Below are 20,332 nucleotides of genomic sequence, written 5' to 3'. Positions count from 1 at the left end.
TAGAAAATAAGCAGAGAGCTTAGATCCATTAAAACTCCTCCAAAGACCCCAAAATAGAGGTTATAGGTAAAAAAGTTAGTTTATAAGTCTCAGGGCGGTGCAGTCTTTATGACTGTAGTAATCAGGAAAAGGGAAGTCCTAGTTGTTATGGCAGGCGTGGTATACTAAAACAGATGATGCTTAGGAGTTATAGAGTTACGGTCCATGTATCAGCGAGAAAAAAAGTTACTCTTGATGGAACCTACATCCCATCTCCATGTGCAGAACTTCTCCTATTTCTCCTACTTCTCTGAGCTCCAGCATTCGTTCTGGTTTGTGCCAATAATCGAGACCATGGTTCTACTGGTCCTCTTTTTGATCTCGGCAGTTGGCAACTTTGGCGCGCTTATACTGGTCACCCAGGAGAGGCGACTAGCTAACAACATTATCTTAACCACAAACCTTTTCCTGGCTGACCTTTTGTTCATCAGCACCGTTCCTTTCATCATTTCTGTCAGGTGGACCAAGGCATGGAAGCTGGGCTCTGCTGCCTGCCACTTGATCTTGTACTTTATCAGCGTGAGTGGCCTCGTTACCATCACCACGCTGGCTGCGATCAGTATCGAGAGACTGCTTGCAATCTTGAAAATGGAGGCCACACCCAGCCTAAATCGCAGATGGAAAAACGGAGTGCTGCTTCTTATCTGGTGCTTTTCCGCTGTTGCAATGTTACCTCTGTCACTGTTCTCCCGGGTGATACCGGTCATCTCCCCTCAACAGGTCATGACTGTCCTTTTTTGTTTATTTATTTATTTTTACTATATTGCTCTACTAAGGTTTGAGAGTGTACTATTTAGCTTTATGCCTTTGTTTACAGGAAGAACTGCATATATGTGCTCTTGTGTGGCCTCATGTAAAAGGTGAGATCATGTGGTACGTTGTCTTCCTTGCGTTAGGCTTCCTGGTACCTGGTTCTAGCATTGTAATCAGTTACACCAAAATCTTACAGGTAAAAGATCTACATTTATGTATGAACACTTCTTGTATCTCATTTAAACACGTGTCAGATGCTGTTAACTGCTGACTGTTAGCATATCAGCACAAGAAGTGATAGAGCAGTGAAATCACAAACACAAATGATTTATATTACACTAATAATAATAATAATAATAATAATAATAATAATAATACAAATTATAGTAATACTATAACTATCACATAATAAATCTTTTTGACTTATATTCTCTTATATTTTAAACTTATAGACCCTTTTACTTAATGCACAATTTTCGAGCAGCTGATAGTGATTACATTTCACTGCAAGTTGTATTCTGCATATAACTATGTTTAAAACAAATACAAATCTAGAATATTGAATAATAATAATAATAATATGATGCTGAATCGTTCTTATCCCCGAAACACAGATCAACCGGCGTTCCAAAAGGAGACTCCACTCGACCGCATTGCGACGACGTGCACGTTGTGTGTCTAAACAGGACTACAGACTTTTCCGCACACTCCTCGTTCTCATGTTGTCCTTCTTCATCATGTGGAGTCCCATCTTTATCTTCACTTTGCTCATTCTCATTTACAACTTCCAAGTCCATCTTCCCATAACCTCCTCCATGTTTGTTTGGGTACTGACCTTCACCATGGCTAACTCGGCCCTTAACCCGGTGCTCTACAGCCTCTGCCAGCTGAAGCGTAAATGGCTGAAGCTTTGCTGTTCCACACCGATCACACCAGGTCAAAAAACTGCTACTCAGTATTGAATTAATAATGCTTATCTGAGCTTTTTTTTAATTCTTATTGATTTAATAAAATATTATCATCTTATCAAACATACTGCCAAAACCAATCATCTGATCGAAGCATAAAAATATTTACATAGCTACAGTTTTTATTACATTTATTATGTGTGTATTGGTCATAAAATTTTTATTTTCATTGTAGTCTGTAGACTGTATGCTGATAGCAGTAAAAGATAGAAAGAAAACAATAAGCTTATGTAAGTGGTGATATGATGTGCTGTAGTTGGGAATTGAGTGAGTGCTACTTTATAAAAAAATCACACTACAATTTGCTTTCAGGTCATAAAAAGGGATCACGAAGTTTCCCTCATTTGTTACATGATATTACAGAAAAAAGAGCCATTGTAGTATTTGATGAGCATCTCATTAGAAACCTGTCTTTATAGGAACGTGTACTCAATAGGAACGTGTACGTGCTTACTTAAATGATTTCACTTTAAGAAGCCGGGTAACCTGTGTAGATGATTCAGTTTTCAAAGACAAGTGTTGACAAGTCGACCTTTTATGCTGTGGCAGTTTTCTAGACTGACTTTTTACTCTGAACACTGCTGTTTTTTCTCTGTAATTAAAACAAATTAATATAACAGACCTCGTTAGCTCAGAATGATTCGCCAAGATTCGAATGGCAAATATGGATTTTGGGGTTTAGAATATCTCCAACATGTTTCTGGTCCTGATTTTGCATCCATGAATATTTATAATTTACCTAATTGTAATTTCCTTATAAAATAAACTACTTAATATTATTTGCCTGCTATAGAAGAGTATTACAATACACTACAATATTTGTTTTAGTATATTTTCCATTATCCTGAAAATTCTTAGCAATGATGTGAAGCATGGTGGTGATAGCTTTGCATTGTGGGGATGCTTTTCATTAAGGAAAGTTTAATGGGGCCAAATACAGCCAAAAAAATTTGATGAAAAACAGATTTGGTAATGCACCATTTATAGTGCATTTTTTCCATTGAAAAAGTATGTAGCCGTTCTTCAAAGAGTGTTTATAGCGTTTTATAGCGAAAAGAACCACACGTGTTTAAAGAATTTAATTCCTCCCCCTTGGTTAAAAACAATCACTTGTGTGAACACAGCATTTCGTATTGACTTCCCACAACCCACAGCGCATATATTAGAAATCTGCCTCCTGACTACACACTCCATAATTAGCACAGATGTGTCTCTAATAATGGAAAGACAGGGAACTCTACAAAGCAGGGATTTATTACAGACTTGTGAGGAAAAAGGATACAAAAGGAAAAAAGAATAACCATTTGAAAACCAGTCTTTAGACTAAGCAAACATAAAAGAAAAAGGTTTTATTGGTATGACGAGACTAAAATAGAAATCTTTTGGCCTGTTCATTAGAAACCCGAAACAACTTAATATCCTGAGAATAGTTAAACATGTTGTGAAGCATGGTGGTGGTATCTTTGAATTGTCGGAATGCTTTTTATTAGCGGGGCAGAAAAACAGAAAGGAATAGTTGATGGAGCCAAATACAGGACAATAAAGGAAAAAACTGTTCCAGTCCATAAGGACAGAGAAGTGTACTTAGGGTACTGCTGAGGGCACATGGGTGCGGTTCAGTAAATGCGTTGATGTGATTTTAAGCCAGTGGCAAAGTTTAAATATTTCTTCTTTAAAATGAGTCTCCACTCAATCAAACAGCTAAAGGAATTTGGCTGAGAAGAATGGACAGATCTATCAGAATCCCAGTGTCCAAAGCTGAATCTAAAAAAAAAAAGGTTTTAAATACAGCCAGAAGGTGGCAGTATTGACACAGGGGACTGAATATGGACGCAAACATCAAATGCATGCTTCTTAAAATATATGTAACCCATGCCACAGTAAAACAATAGCTGTAAATTAGACCTGCACAATATTTACTCTGTTTATTTATGTGAGGCTCAGAAAAAAATCCGCAAGGGATCGAGCTGGATTTGGAATGATTATGCCAGAATGTCAACAAAATCTGTGAGCATGTAGCCACATTTGTGATATCCTAAAGTATTATCTCTCTGTGTTCCTGTGGAGACTGAGCAGTGATTTTTCGGCTATTATATTGCGATCTCGATCATCCAGTACACTTCACTTTGCACCAAAAAAAAAAAATTAAATGTCATCAAATCAATGTTCACTATATGGACAAAAACTACTGGGACACCTGACTTTTCCAAACAAAGGCACACAGTTTTATAGAACATCATTGGATGTGCTAGCATTAAATTTTCCCTTTTCAGCTTGGAAACCCAAATCTGCTCCAGCATGACATTGCACCTATGCACAAAGCCAGTTCCATGAAGATACAGCTTACATGGAGTGAAAGATCTTGATTGTCCTGCTATAGAGCTCTGGGGCTTAAGGCTTTGGGTTCGGAAGGTCAGGGGTTCAAGCGTCATTGTCACCAAGCTGCCATTCTTAGACCCCTGAGCAAGACCTTTAACCCTCTCTGCTCCGGGGGTGCTGTATCATGACTGACCATGCGCTCTGACCCCAGATTCCTAACAAGCTGGGATATGCAATGAAATCAAATAGTAAATGCCTCTTTCTGTCTCTGGCTTCAACCCTACTGTACACCTTTGGGATAAATTGGAATGATCTCTGCACCTCACCTCAGCTACACCAGTACCTTGTTGAAATCGCCACCAAGAATGGAGGTTATAATAAGAGCAGATGGGAACAAAATGTGGAATGGGATGTCCAAAAAGCACAAACCTTATGATATCGGGTGCTCAGGTGTCCACAAACCTTTGTCCAACCAGGTTGCTGAAGTAAAGTCCTCCTTGCTGAAAAGTCCAGTAGGAACAGTAATAGAAATTTGAATAGGATGGTTTTATTGGGAATTGTATTGGTTTGGATAAAAACTATAATGATCCCTGTGGGTCTCTGCTGGTAATTTAGTTCACTTCTATTGATCACATGTCTAGTGGATACTATTAAAAAACCAACAGAACACCGTTGAAAGGTTGTAGATCCCATTTTGAAATCTACTGGACAACAGTACAGACCATTAAGATGTTATAATTGTGGTGGAAACCATTAGGACTTCTTTTCATGCAGTTAGAGCCTCTAACTTTCATTTTAAGATGTAGAATAGTTTGAACAAACAAACGTTTTTGTGTGGTAGTCTTATATTTTTCTATTTTCATTTGCGATGTCCAAGAACAGTTTCACGTTTAAACGATTTTATATTTAATCCGAAGAAAATATGGCTATTAAATATATTATTAGTGTAATATTACTGATTGCTGGTTTGTTTATTTTTAGACAGAATTTTGTGGAAAAAAATGGAAAGGGGACAAAGTCAAGAAACCATGTCAATGAAAAGGGAAATGCAGTACAGCACGGTTGAGAACATTGACTGTCTGTTCGATGGTTTATTTATAAAAAGAGAGATGCGTTGTCCAGGAACTTGTACAGTTCCATTTTTGTGTCATCAAACTTGTGTTGGGGCACATGACCTTTCCATGGGACCCCCCCCGGACTGGTTCTTGGTCCCCACCCCTGTGCCACCCCATAAAAAAAATCCAATAATCGCCCCTGGTAAGAGGGCATGATGAGAATAAGTTAGGAATAAAACGTTTCCTCTTCAGTCTTATTTTTTTAATTCACGTGTTACTTGGAATTGTGAAGGATTTAACGTGCTGTTAGTGGAAAGCATTTACGGGGACCATTACATTTCACATTAAAACCAATACCATTCTAATTCTAACCATCCCATTCAAATTTCTATTACAATTCCTCCTGGACTTTTCAGCACGCAGGGTTTTACTGTCCAGCAACCTATACTTGGTGGACAAAAGGACACCTGAGGATCAGATATAAGATTTTGTATGTGTTTTGTTGAACATCCCATTCCACATTTAGTCCCCATCTGCTCTTATTATAACCTCCACTCTTCTGGAAAGATGTTCCACTGGTTTTTGTAGTGTGTGTGTGTGTGTGTGTGTGTGTGTGTGTGTGTGTGTGTGTGTGTGTGTGTGTGTGTGTGCTTGTTTGATTTGAATATCAGGGTCTTTATAAAGACAGCAGATCTACAGTCAGACCCTGTGCACAAGCAGCTTTGCTTCCACACAGACACTGTGTATGTGATTCTAATATAACAACGCCCACCTCCGTCTCCATGGAGAACTGGAAGAAACGCCTACCAGTGTGTAGCAGAGGGGTTGGAGGAGGAGAAGGTGGCGGTGGTGATGGAGGTGTGAAGACTCGTTTGGCAGCAGTACTGTAGCATGAAAAGAGATGTTGAGAACAAAAAGACAATAAAGAAAAGAAAAAAAGAATGATATTGGGACTGTGAGGACAAGGGATTTATTGCACCGTCCTCCATTCCTCTGGAGAACCAGTCTCAGTCTCAGAGCATCAGGAGGACAGGACTGTGTGTTACGCAGTAAACCCCCCAACAACACGACCTGGGGGTGGGGGGGATTCCGCTCTTCCATGCAAGGCGTGGCTGAGAGAGAAAGAGAGAGAGTGAGGGAGAGAGAGAGGACGATAGATAGATAGATAGATAGATAGATAGATAGATAGATAGATAGATAGATAGATAGATAGATAGATAGATAGATAGATAGATAGATAGATAGATAGATAGATATTATCTCTACAGGGTCTGTGCGCACCTGCCCGTCTTTTTTACGCACGGATATTTTCTCCATCACTGGTGGCGCTGCGACAAAGAAGAGAAGAGAAGAGAAGAGAAGAGAAGAGAAGAGAAGAGAAGAGAAGAGAAGAGAAGAGGGAACGAGACATCGCGCGCTGCAGTCTCACGTCCACCTCCTCCATCTCCACCTCCTCCATCTCCACCTCGTTCCCTCGTTTCATGAACGGTGGGGTCCTCCGTGCGCGCGGGTTCCGGGAGCTGGCTGACTGGTTGACATGGGGCCGGTGAGCGCGCGAGGCTTGTGCTCGATGTGCGTGGCGGCGTCGCTCGCGCTGTTGCTGCTGCCGCCGCTGCCCGCGCGCCTCGCCGAGGGCCGCCGGCGCGCCGCGCGCTGCCCGCCAAGCTGCACGTGCGCCAAGGACACCGCGCTGTGCTCGGGCGGCTCCTCCATCCCGCGCGGCTTCCCTCCCGACGTCGTCTCGCTGTGAGTCCCGCAAGCCCAGTGTGTGTGTGTGTGTGTGTGTGTGTGTGTGTGTGTGTGTGTGTGTCTGTCTGTCTGTCTGTCTGTCTGTCTGTCTGTCTGTCTGTCTATCTATCTATCTATCTATCTATCTATCTATCTATCTATCTATCTATCTATCTATCTATCTATCTATCTATCTATCTATCTATCCATTCTTATATGAAATCCTTTCCAATTGCTTCTTTACCTATTTATTTATTTATTTATTTATTTATTTATTTATTTATTTATTTATTTATTTATTTATTTATTTATTCTTCCCTCCCATATTCTGAAGATCCTTCGTGAAGTCCAGCTTCAGTGAAATCCCCAAGGAGAGCTTCATTCACACCCCAGCACTCCACCTCCTGTAAGCTCCATCATTACAAACATGTACAACAGTGTCATTACAGTGAAAACAAAACAATCAGTATTTACAGTGTGTACAGTGATAGACGTAAACATCACCCAGACAGTAAACTCCTACTGTAAACTCTTTCTCTCTTCAGCTCATAAGAGCTACTAATCGATCTTTTACTCTCATTGGAGTGGTGCTGTGTAGAGTACAGTTTTTCTGTAGAAGCCTGTAAGTACCTGTTACGTGGAAAGATTTCTGCTACTCATCTTTTATGGTTTTATTAACAAATGATTGGTCAGAAAAAGATGCAATGAATGAACCAAAACGAACTCCTGAGACCCTCCCATGCCACCATTTGCTCATTCCTACTCACACTATGGGGAACTGGTGAACAAAATGCATATTGTCTTCTTGTACATCATGATCATGGAAAATTACCCCAAAATATGGAGCCTTTTCAGTTTCTTGTAGTGTTGATCTGGTTTACTCTGAAAAGCCAGTTGTTGCTATGGCATATAAGGGAAATGCAGGAAAGCCTGCTTCATACAAAGTTTTTTTTTTTTTCAAATGATCAGATTATGTTTTTCAGCAAGACAGACACTGAAAAACTCAGGCCCACACTGCACAAAGACCTCCAAAAAGTGTCATGAGAATGTACTTATGGTTTGGCCATTTGAGTCCATTAGAACTTTATAACGTCTTACAGTTTTTCTCAGTTGCTTTGAAGCATTTCTCAAATCATCCAGCAAACCAGTAAATACATTTAGCAAAAAATGCGTTGAAAATTGAAAAAGCCTTTTCCTCGTAACTCCATAGTTCTTCTGTCGAAAAGTGAGTATTTGTGTCAATGAACATTTCAGTGCCACCAGAATAAGAAGTCCTTTTTTTTTATCATTGTTCCCAAACAAGATCATGGAAATGTTTAGTCATGTTTCGGTATGACGGTGCACAGTTTCAGTATTTCCTGATGTAAACTCCAGTTTGGATTTTAACGATTGGAAATACAAAAGAATGAATGTTGTGTGGCATCTGAATTTCAACAGCACAAATGTACACATTACTGTATGTAAGATATCGATTGTAAAAGACCGGATTCACTTTGACTCTACTTCCTGTGTTTGTTCGTTCCTTCGTTTTCTGGTTGTTGATCCGTTTTCAAATTCTGTGTTTTGCTCTGTCTGTATTCGCTCTTGCCAATTGAAGGATTTACCTTTGACCTGTTTCAGAGAACTAGTTGATCATTCATTACATCATTCACACCTTCATTAGTGACATTCAAGATTCATCTTTTCATCAGTTCATCAATTCAAAACACATTTACAAAAAATATGAATAGAAATTTTATATTGACAGATTATGACAACTGGTTTGACTATTTTAGATTCAATGACTTATACAATGAACTGGTGTAGAGATGTTTTGGGGTGAAGACTATTCAGCTGAGAACTAGTATAATATATTTTGACTGACAAGAACATAAACAATTGATGATGAAGATACAGCAGACACTTGTACACAATCAATTAAATTAATGTACCAAAGCATTCGCAATTTGATTGAAGCAAAGAAAAATCTTGCTACACGATGTGGAGGTTGAACAAGTAGTTTTTTTTCGAATTTTATTTATGATCTTAGAAACGCTTCAAAGCAACTGAGGAAAAACTGTGATCACAAACTAACTGGGAAACTTTTTATCTCCTTATCAGCTGCTTTGAACAACACTGACTCTTCTTTGTGCCAAAGGCTGTCTGCAGGTTTAACACTGACCAATGATTTGTTGCTATAATCATTAAAAACTTAATATTTGTACCGTTTTGGGGCACTGTTTGTCCAGTAGTGTACAGTTCAAACACATTTCCAAGTAAAAGATTCAGATTTGTTTTATTTCACAGTCACAGTCCACTACTACCAAAAACTGCACTGAACGTCTGTCATCTACACACAAATAAATGTGCATTGAGGGTGAATCTGCAGTATATACACTATATGGACAAAAGTTTTTGCTTCTACAAATTGTTCCCCCAAAGCTGAAGTACACAATTGTATAGCATGTTTTTGGATTCGGTCCTATTAATTTTTCCTTTCGCTAGACCCAAAAACCTTTTCCAGCATGAACATGCCCCTGTGCACAAAGCCAGCTTCATGAAAATATGGTTTAAAATAAGGGTTTGTGTGGAAGATCTTGAGTGGCCCACTGGAGAGCTTTGATCTCAACCCAATTGAGCACCTTTGAGATGAATTGGAACGCTGTTTGTACCCCTTACAAAGAAATTAACAGTCTAGAATGGTATGGTTTATGGTAGGTTTATTTGAGCAGAGGGAGAAAAAATATTTTAAAAAATCCAGAAAAAATAAATAAATTAATATTACATATAAATTAATAAGTATTTGATCCTGCACCAGATCAGCAAGAATTCTGACTCCCACACACCCAAAATAATTGTGTACCTTTAAGAAAGAACTCAGTGTATTACCAGTGGTTTTCTTGGTGACTGTGGTACCAGCTCCCTTAAGATCATTTAACAAGCACCTCCTAAGCAATTCTGGGCTGATCCCTCACCTTTCTCAGAATCATCCTCACCCCATGAGGGTGTGCTCGACTTGCTTTGTTTGAAGGCAGAGAAATGCTGAATATGACCTCAAGAACATGGAGGAGGAAACGTTTTTGTGGGGCTGTTTCTCTGCTAAGGGTACAGGAAAACTTCACCACATAAACGGGGCCATGCACTGTAGAATTTTGGATGAGCCTGGCCTCAGCAAGAACACTGAAGATGGGTCATGGATGGGTTTTCCAGCATTGACAATGACCAAAAACATACGGCCAAGAAAAACAATCTGATGGTCCTGTAGCCCATTCCAGCCTTGTGCAGGTCTACAATCCTTTGATAGCTCTTTGGTCTCGCCCATGGTGGTGAAGAGGTTTGAATGGAAGAGGTTGATTCTGTGACAGGTGTCTTTTATTCACATAACGAGGAGTTCTTTCCTATAAAGACAGGACTAATTTGGGTCCGTGGGAATCGGAATTATTGCTTATTTGGTACTGGATCAAATACTTATTTTCACTTACTGTTTTTTAATAGATTTTTTTATATTCTGTCTCTCTGTTAAAATGACCTACCATAAAGATTCTAGACTTTGTAAGGGGGTTAACTCACAAAATCAGCAGGGGATCAAATCATTATTTCCCCCACTGTAAACTAAATTTACTAACCGCATTGTGGCTGAATGAGCACAAATTTTCAAAAGTACACTCTAAAATCTAGTGGAACATCTTGTGTGGAGGTTATTAGAAAAGCAAATGGGGACACAATGTGGAATGGGACCATGGGTTCAAAAAAGCACATATGAATCTGATGGTCAGGTGTCCACAAACTTTTGTCCATATAATCCCTGACTGCAAAAAAAAAGAAGAGTAGATTGGTATAGTGAATGTACTTGGTTATTTATACTGAAGTCTGTTTTGGATGATCTTAAACAATCTTATGTGTTTGCTACTGTATATTTATTAATTGACACACTGTACATTTGATCATACAGAATTACATAATGCTATTAAAGGGGGCTTTCAGATGTGGGGTTGAAAGATACGAAAGAGTATTTGTTTACATTTCTTTTGTTTAAGACTTTTCACAGCTAACATGTTCGAGTCTATTAATGAGGATGCCTTCCTTGGTCTTCCGCATTTGGAATATCTGTAAGTGTTGCTTGGTTTTCATTCGTTAGTATTTGCGAAGCAAGTGGTGTATTCAGACATCCACATGTCCATCGAGGTTATGTTTTGTCTCCGTCTTTTTTTACAGGTTTATTGAAAATAATCAAATCAAGTCTGTATCACCTTTTGCCTTCCGAGGTCTCAAGTCCTTAATACACTTGTGAGTATTGAGATATATGTATAAGCTCCTTTGGGGTTTGTTTTCCAGAAATAACTGTTAGAGTGCTTCATTCTGTCCTAAAAGGGTCTGATGAATTCTGTGGTCAGTTTTCATTTTACAACCGCAACCGTCAGGCTCAATAACAAGGCTTTAAATGCTTCAGTGCTGCAATTTCACCAAGGCTGTTATATTCTCTCACCCTGGCAACAAGCTGAAGCTAAAGCAGATTAAGGTTTTTTTTTGGTTCTTGGAAAGAAACGCAGCTTTTCAAGGAAAAAAAAAAAAGGCTTTTCTCCTGCCTGACACATTCACTTGCAAAAGAGAGGAGAGTTATGTGAGACTTAAAAACCCCCAATGTTCCTTGTGTCCTTTGGGGTTGCGGCTGAGCAGTTCTCGTGAAGACATTTAGCTCAATCAGAGATGAGTTTCTCAAAAAGCAGTAGAAAGCAATCATCATCTGAGTCATTTAAATGCTCTTAAACATTTCTGTCCGTGACCTTGTACAGCAGTTCTGGGAAATTACTTCACCGTAGCGTTTTCGCATTCGACGTGAATTGACTTGACTGTAAAATTTTAAGGCTATGATGCATCACAGAAACCTGCCGGATCACGCTGCAGATCCCACACATGTTAAAGAAAACATAGACAGCTTGGACCTGCTCAGCTTGAGAGTAGTATCATCTTAACACTGAAAATCTTTGTATTTGTGTAACTCTTTTTTAATCCCATACTTCAAAACTGATACCATGAAATTTGGAGGCACACAATTCTATAGGTGTGGAAGAAAATTTTTTTCTCTTAAATTAGGAGACCCAAACCTGTTCCAGCATTACAGTTCCCTTATGTGCAAATTCAGCTCTATGAAGATATGGTTTGAAGTGGAAGATCATGAGTGGCCTGCTATAGAGCTCCAATCCTATTGAACAACTTTGGGATCATTTGGAATGCACCCCAGTTCTCATCACCCCACATCGTTGCCTGACTTTACTAACACCCTTGTCGCCCCAATCGAGCACAAATCTCCATAAGCACACACCAAAATTTACTGGGATATCTTCCCAGACGAGTGGTGGTTATTATAACTGCAAATGGGGACTAAATGTGGAAGGGGATGTTCAAAAAGCACATGAATCTTATAATCAGGAGTCCATAAACCTTTGTTTAATGAGTGTGTTTTTTTTCGATAGAAAGACAATGCAGGCAGAGTTGAGAGTTTTCAATCTCTTCTCCTCAGTACTAAACCTAACTTGTATCTAATAGGATGGAGAGATACAGAGCGCTGATATCACACTGAAGGTGATCGTTTTCCAATGAGAGTGGAAAACCTGAAGTGTTTAATTTCTTTTACAGCGGAGCAATAGATTTCTTTAACATGTCTTAAAACACAAAAGGGACAGCTGGGAGATTATTTACAAAAAATGCTAAAAAAAAAAAAAAATATATATATATATATATATATATATATATATATATATATATATATATATATATATATATAAAGAAGAAAACTTCACGACAACAAAGTGTGTTATCAGATGACATGCGGCATCCTCCATACAAGATGTTAGAATGACCAAATTATAAATAAAAATCTGTGACTTGCGTCAAATCCGAAGCATTTCCAAGCCGGGCTGTTATTGAGGCTTGACGTCTTCCGACCAATCAGAAACAAGAATGCAGTTGCTAGTGTGCCATTCAGTTGTGTCCAGTCTGACCCTACTGTTTTAAGTTCAGAAAGATGTTTGACTGCTTATGGCTTCTCACATTTCAGTGTCAAACAGATGTTCAACACTCAGTATGTGTTTTTATAAAAGAAAACAAAAAACAAAAAACAAAAAAAAACATTTGACTCGTTGTATATTATTGTATTATATAACACAACCTAAAGTGTTCCAACTGACAGTTTTAACCCAATGTCTGGAAACAATGGAGACACACATATTAACTGAGGAGTGATCCAACATGTGGTTGTAATTGTCCAATAATAATTCAGTGAAAGTTTTGGAATTGATTCAGTTGGACAGCAATAGCATCATTGTTAAATGTTTTTAAAACTGAACTGCGGGGATGTCCTATCAACAACAGTCCTAGCAATGTGCTCTTACATAAAATCCCTGGCTTACAAAGGCCTGGATATGAAACTAACATAAAACAAACTGCATGAAAACAAGTTACATTTAATGCTTGATTTGTTTAAACCTATAAACCTCAGTAGTCTGAAGTGGTTATATTTTGTTTGGTTATATTTTATAGTACCACAAGCACCATGGATACTCAGACCACAGTTTTGAATTTAGAATGTATGAGTAGTTTTCTGTTTCTTAACCTGAAACATTCTGTTCTCTTAAAAACACAATTTGTCAACTCTGATCTGATGAGCTAATTTCTGACAATTTGCATCCACTATATGGACAAAAGTATTGAGAGACCTGAATTCTCCAGCCATATGTCGTTCTCCCTCAAACTGTTACTACAAATGTTACACACTTGTATAGGACATCTTTGGGTATGGTAGAATTAAATTTCCCTTTAAACTAGGAGACCCAAAACCTCTTCCAGAATGATAATATCCCTGTGTACAAAGCCAGCTCCATTGAGATATAGTGGTAAATCCTAAATAATGAATATCTTGAGTGAACTCAACCCTATTGAACACTATTGGGATGAACTGTAAAGCTGACTGAATTTGCACACAAATCTCCACAGGCACACTCCAAAATCTAGTGGAACATCTTCTCAGAAAAGTGGAGTTTATATTTAAAAAGCACAAAGAATCAAATGCTCAGGTGTCCACATGCTTCTGTCCATAATATTGTAGTTTGCATGAATATATGTATAATTGAAAAAGCTGGATAATGATGTAATGCATAATAATGCAGTTTTAATGAAATGCACCTAATCAGAATTTTCACTCCAGGTAGATTTACTTCCTATACTTACCTTTATTGATATGTACATTTACATCTCAAATTAAAGAATTATACATTAGAGCTAAAAACAAACCTTTTTAAATGAACATGTTTAATCATTTTCCCTGCAGGAGCCTTGCCTTCAACAGTCTGGAGTCTCTACCAAAAGATCTCTTTAAAGGAGTAGATACTTTGACAAAAGTGTATGTATTTATTTAACTTTCAGCTCTACTATTGGATTAACAGGTTATGAGAAAACCTGATGATGAAACTGTTCTTGATCATGTGTTTTTTCCAGTGACTTGCGTGGAAATCTGTTCACCTGCGATTGCAAATTGAAGTGGCTGGTGGACTGGATTTATCACACGAACGCAAGCGTAGACCAGATATACTGCAACAGCCCTCCAGCCTATCAAGGAAAGAAAATCAACGATCTTACTCCACAGTCATTCGATTGCATAACAACTGGTCAGTTATTTATTCTTACATTCGTATGCCATTATTCAGGGATTGATATTTCAACAATAAGCTTGTGTTTGTTTTTCCGTTGCAGATTTTTCACTGCTGAAATCTCTCGATTTCCAGTCCATTTCAGTGGAGACATTTACTTTTGGTGGTGACCAGTATGTGGTGTTCGCCCAACCTTTCATTGGAAGATGTAGCTTCATGGAGTGGGATCATGTACAAATGGAATTTCGGAATTTTGACAACATAACGAGTATGTGTTTTACAGTGTACTGTGATTATCCAAGCAAGCATTCTGTCCAATCAGAAGCAGCTTACAATTCAATTAGAAGCAAAGTTTCACACCCCAAAGAAATCACTTAGATTATTATGACTTCCTTTTTTTTAACAGGCACCTCCACTGTTATTTGCAAACCTCTGGTGATCGACGATCAGCTGTTTGTCATTGTAGCTCAGCTCTTCGGTGGTTCGCACATCTACAAGCGAGACATCTCTGCCAACAAGTTCATCAAAATCCAAGACATCGACATCCTAAAAATCCGCAAGCCTAACGACGTGGAGGTGTTCCGCCTGGACGGAGAGTCCTTCTTCGTCATCGCTGACAGCTCCAAAGCCGGTTCGACCACCGTGTACAAGTGGAACGGCAACGGTTTTTACTCGCACCAGTCGCTGCACCCATGGTACCGAGACACGGACGTGGAGTACCTGGAAATCTCTGGCAAGTCACACCTGATCTTATCCAGCAGCTCACAGCGGCCTGTCGTTTATCAGTGGAACAGGAGCTCTAAGCTGTTCGAGAGGCGCACAGACATCCCCGAGATGGAGGACGTGTATGCCGTGAAACACTTCCAAGTGAAGGCCGAACTCTACGTGTGCCTGACACGCTTCATCGGTGACTCCAAGGTGATGAAATGGGACGGCGCCATGTTCGAAGAGGTTCAGAGCGTGCCGTCGCGAGGCTCCATGGTCTTCCAGCCGTTCACCGTAGCGGACTGGCAGTACGCCATCCTGGGAAGTGACTACTCCTTCACTCAGGTGTACCGCTGGGACAACAAGAAAGGCCAGTTCATTCACTTCCAAGAGGTCAACATCCAAGCACCAAGAGCGTTCTCGCTGGTGTCCATTGATAACCGAGAGTTCCTCCTGGCATCCAGTTTTAAGGGGCAAACACGCATTTACGAACACTTGATCCTTGACTTAAGTGATTGATTAAATGGAGAATTGGGAGGTGAAGCGATCCTTTCCACTTTGAAGGTCAATGGGGAGAAGATACTGATAACTCAGTGATGCCTTCCGGCAGAATGGATGACATGGGTAGCACACATGCATGCCATAGGTGTCCATCATCGCTTGAAATCCATATTGTTAAGCCATGCTCTAACACTTCACTGTTTTGGTGGTTATTGTAAACACCTACTGAAAATAGACCTTTTATTCTATTCTATTTATTTTCCTGTTTGAAACGAGTAAAACCGCTAAATTCAATGTTTACATTTTACCCCCTGCTTTCCATTTGTAAAACTGAATTACATATTTTCTAAGACATGGGACCAAACCAGCAAAAGAATTTGATAGAATTTTAAAATCGTTTTAATCGACGTTGGTTTGTATGATCTGTAAGCGCAACTTGAGGCATCATTTTAATAATTTAATTCAGTAACAGTTATATGTGATTCTGAATTTATACCAGACCATACTATCATGGCATTAATGTATCGGACCAACAATCGTGTTTGAATTCATTATGCCTGCATTGTTTTGGAAACCAAAGGTCAAAACTGAAGCCATGGTTTAAAATTTAAATAAAAACCTTACAATCAAACTGTACCTGCTTATTTTCCGACTGGATGGTTTGTATCCCCCGAGCTCACGGGTGTCCAATCTTTTCAACAAAGGGCCGGTGTGGGTGTAGGATTTTATTCCGACCAAGCGAGTCCACACCAAATTCTACCTGTTTTAATCGAATGAATTTCATTTTCGATGACTATCAGGTGTGGCCCTTGATTGGTTGGTATGAAAACCAGCACCCACACCAGTCCTTTGTGAAAAAGATTGGACACCTCTGCCCTGGCCAAAATAACAAAGGTAGCTAGCATAATATTGGGGTTTGAATTAGAGGGTGAATATATCTTGTAATTCAAGATTCCAAACGTTCATACGACATTTTTGTTTTTGCACAGGATTCGATTCCCAGTGTTTCAGTTTGATGCTTTTCAATCTGCTTGGGTGTCTGTGGTCATGCAGGGTATGCTTTGAACTTCTTGGAAAGTCTGAACATTTCCTGTGTCTCTAAAGCACTGCCTGCCACCCCTTACTGATAGTCATGTGTTAATAGGAATATACAATACTGGCTTTGTTGCCATGATTTACTGGCAGGGCAGGACAAGTTCATGTAGGATCCTTGCTCTGGCCTGAATGTTGTTGAAGGATTTCAGCTCATTTTCACGTTGCCCAGAGCAACGCGTTTGCCAAACTGCCTCAACAGGGGACTGCATCTGCTCTTGCGCTTATTTTCAGGGATAATACTACATCCCAAATCAGTAAAACAGTAGGGGACTATGTTAAACAACCCTTACAGGCTGCAGGCTTGCTGTATATTCTACATGGATAAGCTTTCTCTCTTTTTCCCTATACACATAATCAATCTGTGTTGTGTGTGTGCTGTGTGTTATGTTCTACCTCGAGGTCAAGAAGCTTCCGGTTTTAAAAGCGTGCTCTGTTAGGGGGGTTTACTCTTTTTAATAGCTGGATTTCAGTAGCAGCTGTCAGGCACACATGCAGCATTTATCCAATTAGTCGTGTACAAATGGGCATGAACACACTAGTGTTTAATTCAGGTAAGTTTAATATTGTGCACTAGTGAAATGGAATTGGAGGGTCCTAAACAAAAGCCGTGCGCACACAAATGCCAGGATGTTTAACACTTCAGAATATGAGGGGTGAACCAGTGTGGGCTTGAAGCAAGGACTATTTCAAATCCTCAACAAGCCATAGCTATATGCTAATATTCCAACACGTTTCATGTGTGATCAATTTTCCATTTTCATGTCAATCTTTCCACATTCTAGTTAATGTCTCACGTTTGTCTGTTTTTTTTTTTTTTTTATATCTCTCCCAAACCTGAATATCTGACATAAAGTATACTATTGCATGTGGCAATGCATAGGCGTAAAACAAACAAAAAAGTAAAAAAAAAAAAACAAATATAATTCCTTTCTCATTATTTTTTTTTTATCAAATACTAAATGCCTCTCTAATACAAAGCAGCACATAGCAGGCATAGTGAGTGGAATAAATACAAGAACGGCGAAAGATATGCAGCAGAAATGAGCAAAATAAAGAGAACTGTATATACGATTACAATAGGGTTCGAGTGTTTGCTCCAGTTCGCAGTAATTCTCCAGTGTCGACAGGTTGTGCAAGTAGAGTGTTTTACCACTCAGTGTAATACTTAGTGCAACAAATCCTTGTTATGAAGTCCATATTTCTTTTTTCAGCCTTAAACTCTTCCATGGCTTTTCTTTTTCATGTCATTAAAAAAAAAAGAACAAAGAAAAGTGTAAAAATGTACCCAAACGTTATCCTGTACAGCAATCAAAATGTTCAGACCACACCTGCAGGACGACATATGCATATACATATAATGCAGTCTTTGATAAATAGCCGTGTCTATCTACGTACTTAACTGTACATTTTGAAAATCCGCAATAGGTATTATTTGGTAGCTCGGTCAACAGAGGAATCGTTTAAAATGGCTGTTAAACATGTAGCACATTCTTAACACAATTGGATAAAGGATGTACCTGTGGGGCAAAATGCCAATGTGCCTCCTGATGATGGAAAAACTAAGAGCTAAAAAGAAGCACAGTAGAACTTGCATAACTAACTAGTTACCATTAGCTTTCGTTGACATTTAGCAATGTTGGTGTTTTTCGGCTATGCTATTAAGAGAGAGGATACAAAATATAAGCATGTAAATATTTTTTGTAGTTACCGTCTTTGACATCTCGGCCAAAATGTTTTTCTACACTTATATTAATATGCCCCACTCCTTTATTAGTAGTTGCTAAATGCAGAATTTGCTGCACCAAAGCCCTGAAAACTATTAACAAAGTGTAATACTGCCTTGCATAAGTGTACACCCCCTTGGTTTCTTACAATAAAATAAAAAATAAAAAAAAAATATCTTTACAGCATTGGCAGGGTTTCCACAATTGGGGAGAAAACAGATTTTTCAAGGGTGTGGATAAAAAGAGTTCTCTGGCCTACTGAGAAATGAACCATTCTGGCCTAATCTTTGGCAGGTACTCAACTCTGCTCATCACCCTGAAAACACCATTGATAGAGAGTGAAGCATGGTGGTGGTTGCATTTTATTGTGTGGATGCTTTTTAACTAGCAGAGTAAGGGTTGAATGCAATGTTGATGACACCAAAGAGGCAAACTTTGAGGAAAAACCTGTTTCAGCCTCAAGATTAGGGCGATAGATCTTGTAGCCCCACCAAGAAAAATATTGCTGAATTGCTGTTCAGTGCTGTTCTAATACAGTGGTTCTATACTAAAGAATGTGTTCGACTGGCTTAGCAAAGCAAAAAAAAAAAATCCAGATTCAATCCATTCAAGATTCTTTACCAAATTTTGAGTAGAAAAAAATGAATAAAGCCTGGCAAAAATCACAGCATCTAAATATATAGAAAGCTGATAAAGCCTTGCCCCAGGGTGCTCATGGATGGGGGAGGGGTGAATACTTATGCAACTAACAAATGTTTTTTTGGTTGAAGACTATGATGTTATAAAAATCCCAATTCATTTAATTTCACTACAAGGTTGTAACATTACAATAAAGTGGAAAAGTTCAGGAGGGGGTGAATACTTCTGCAAGGCACTGTATATATGTGACAGTCTGGGAGAACCTTTTACATGGTGAAATTTTCACATTTCCTACTATATATATTTCTCAAATCGGATTTCCTGAAGTGAAATATGTTTCTCTTTTGGATTTTCCACAACCACAAGCTATAGCGGTTAAATGCTGTTGATGGCGTCATAGATTCTGTCGTGCAGGAGATTTACATACGTCTTACATCATGCTAGCAAGGTTATAAATATCTTTAGGCAGAGTGACTGTTTTCCTTAACGATAACGCTGCAGGAAGAGATATTTTTGGTGTCTGTGGAAAGTCTTTTTTTTTTTGGCCGTTTAATGGAAATTTATCCACAGCAACATGTTTTCCCAGACCAGCACACATATAATCCTATCAGCTTCAAACTCCCATTATTGATTGGGGGCTACGTCAAATGAGAAGGTGAGAAAAGTGAATGGAAACGCAAAACTTACAGGATGAGCACCGGACATTCTGTTAAGGCAGCACCTCGGCTCTAGCCAAATGTGAACCAAACTTACGCTGAAGGCCCACATTGAGCCACAGTGTTTCCCTTCTGTGCCCCTGTCAGAGCTTGAGCTCGTCAGCGATTTTACAGGCGATGTTCTTGAAGGCTATGGACGTGCCTGAAATGCGCTTGAAGCGCACCCCGTTGAGGGAGAGGCGCGGTAGCTTGCAGACTTCCATCTCCCACTGGACCAAACTGTCATGGCGAGCGTCGCCGTGCACGCAGAAAAGCAGGAAGCGCTCACGCTGCTCGTAGTCGCAGCCGTTGTCATCTAGCACTTTGCGGATCTCGCGCATCATGTCACCTGGCTCCATGGAAGACGTCGTCTTCATGCTCCATGTGAAGCGCAGGGAGCGGGGCTTCGAGTCGCGGCTCTCGTCTTTCGATTCTCCCAATGTGCTCCTGTCAGCAAAATGGAGAATTCTTTTGTGGGAAAGACGG

General features: G+C 39.3%; 3 protein-coding genes across 4 annotated transcripts in view; 2 read left to right on the top strand and 1 right to left on the bottom strand.

The window, feature by feature from the left end:
- Positions 1-290: 290 nt before the first annotated feature.
- Positions 291-1,754, top strand: LOC310721545 (free fatty acid receptor 4-like; the record flags this gene model as incomplete). Its single annotated transcript, XM_083533329.1, has 3 exons — positions 291-759; positions 857-988; positions 1,407-1,754. Exons 1-3 carry the CDS (start codon positions 334-336, stop codon positions 1,752-1,754), a joined length of 906 nt encoding a protein of 301 aa, XP_083389455.1. The 5' UTR covers positions 291-333.
- A 4,169-nt stretch (positions 1,755-5,923) lies between these two features.
- Positions 5,924-16,324, top strand: lgi1a (leucine-rich, glioma inactivated 1a). Its single transcript, XM_083532900.1, has 8 exons — positions 5,924-6,880; positions 7,197-7,268; positions 10,879-10,950; positions 11,057-11,128; positions 14,169-14,240; positions 14,336-14,505; positions 14,591-14,755; positions 14,894-16,324. Exons 1-8 carry the CDS (start codon positions 6,672-6,674, stop codon positions 15,709-15,711), a joined length of 1,650 nt encoding a protein of 549 aa, XP_083389026.1. The 5' UTR covers positions 5,924-6,671; the 3' UTR covers positions 15,712-16,324.
- LOC310721284 (serine/threonine-protein kinase MARK1-like) overlaps positions 14,028-20,332 on the bottom strand; it is a 51,565-nt gene continuing 45,260 nt past the window's right edge. The window contains exon 18 of one of the 2 annotated variants that reach the window (XM_083532844.1): positions 14,028-20,314. In XM_083532844.1, coding sequence (XP_083388970.1) covers positions 19,951-20,314 — 364 coding nt within the window. In that variant the 3' untranslated portion in view covers positions 14,028-19,950. The remainder of the gene's footprint in view (positions 20,315-20,332) is intronic. The other variant, XM_083532845.1, reaches the window with a different exon arrangement.

The sequence above is a fragment of the Silurus aristotelis genome (assembly GCF_946808225.1).
Source record: "Silurus aristotelis genome assembly, chromosome: 27".
NCBI lineage: Eukaryota > Metazoa > Chordata > Actinopteri > Siluriformes > Siluridae > Silurus > Silurus aristotelis.
Note: the sequence above shows the minus strand (reverse complement) of the source record. Positions and strands in the feature narration are given on the sequence as shown.

Coding starts and splice junctions, on each gene's coding strand:
- lgi1a (XM_083532900.1), top strand. CDS start 6,672: ATGGGGCCGGTGAGCGCGCGAGGCTTGTGCTCGATGTGCGTGGCGGCG. Junction 7,269..10,878: donor ACCCCAGCACTCCACCTCCT/GTAAGCTCCATC, acceptor CTTTTGTTTAAG/ACTTTTCACAGCTAACATGT. Junction 11,129..14,168: donor CTCAAGTCCTTAATACACTT/GTGAGTATTGAG, acceptor TTTTCCCTGCAG/GAGCCTTGCCTTCAACAGTC.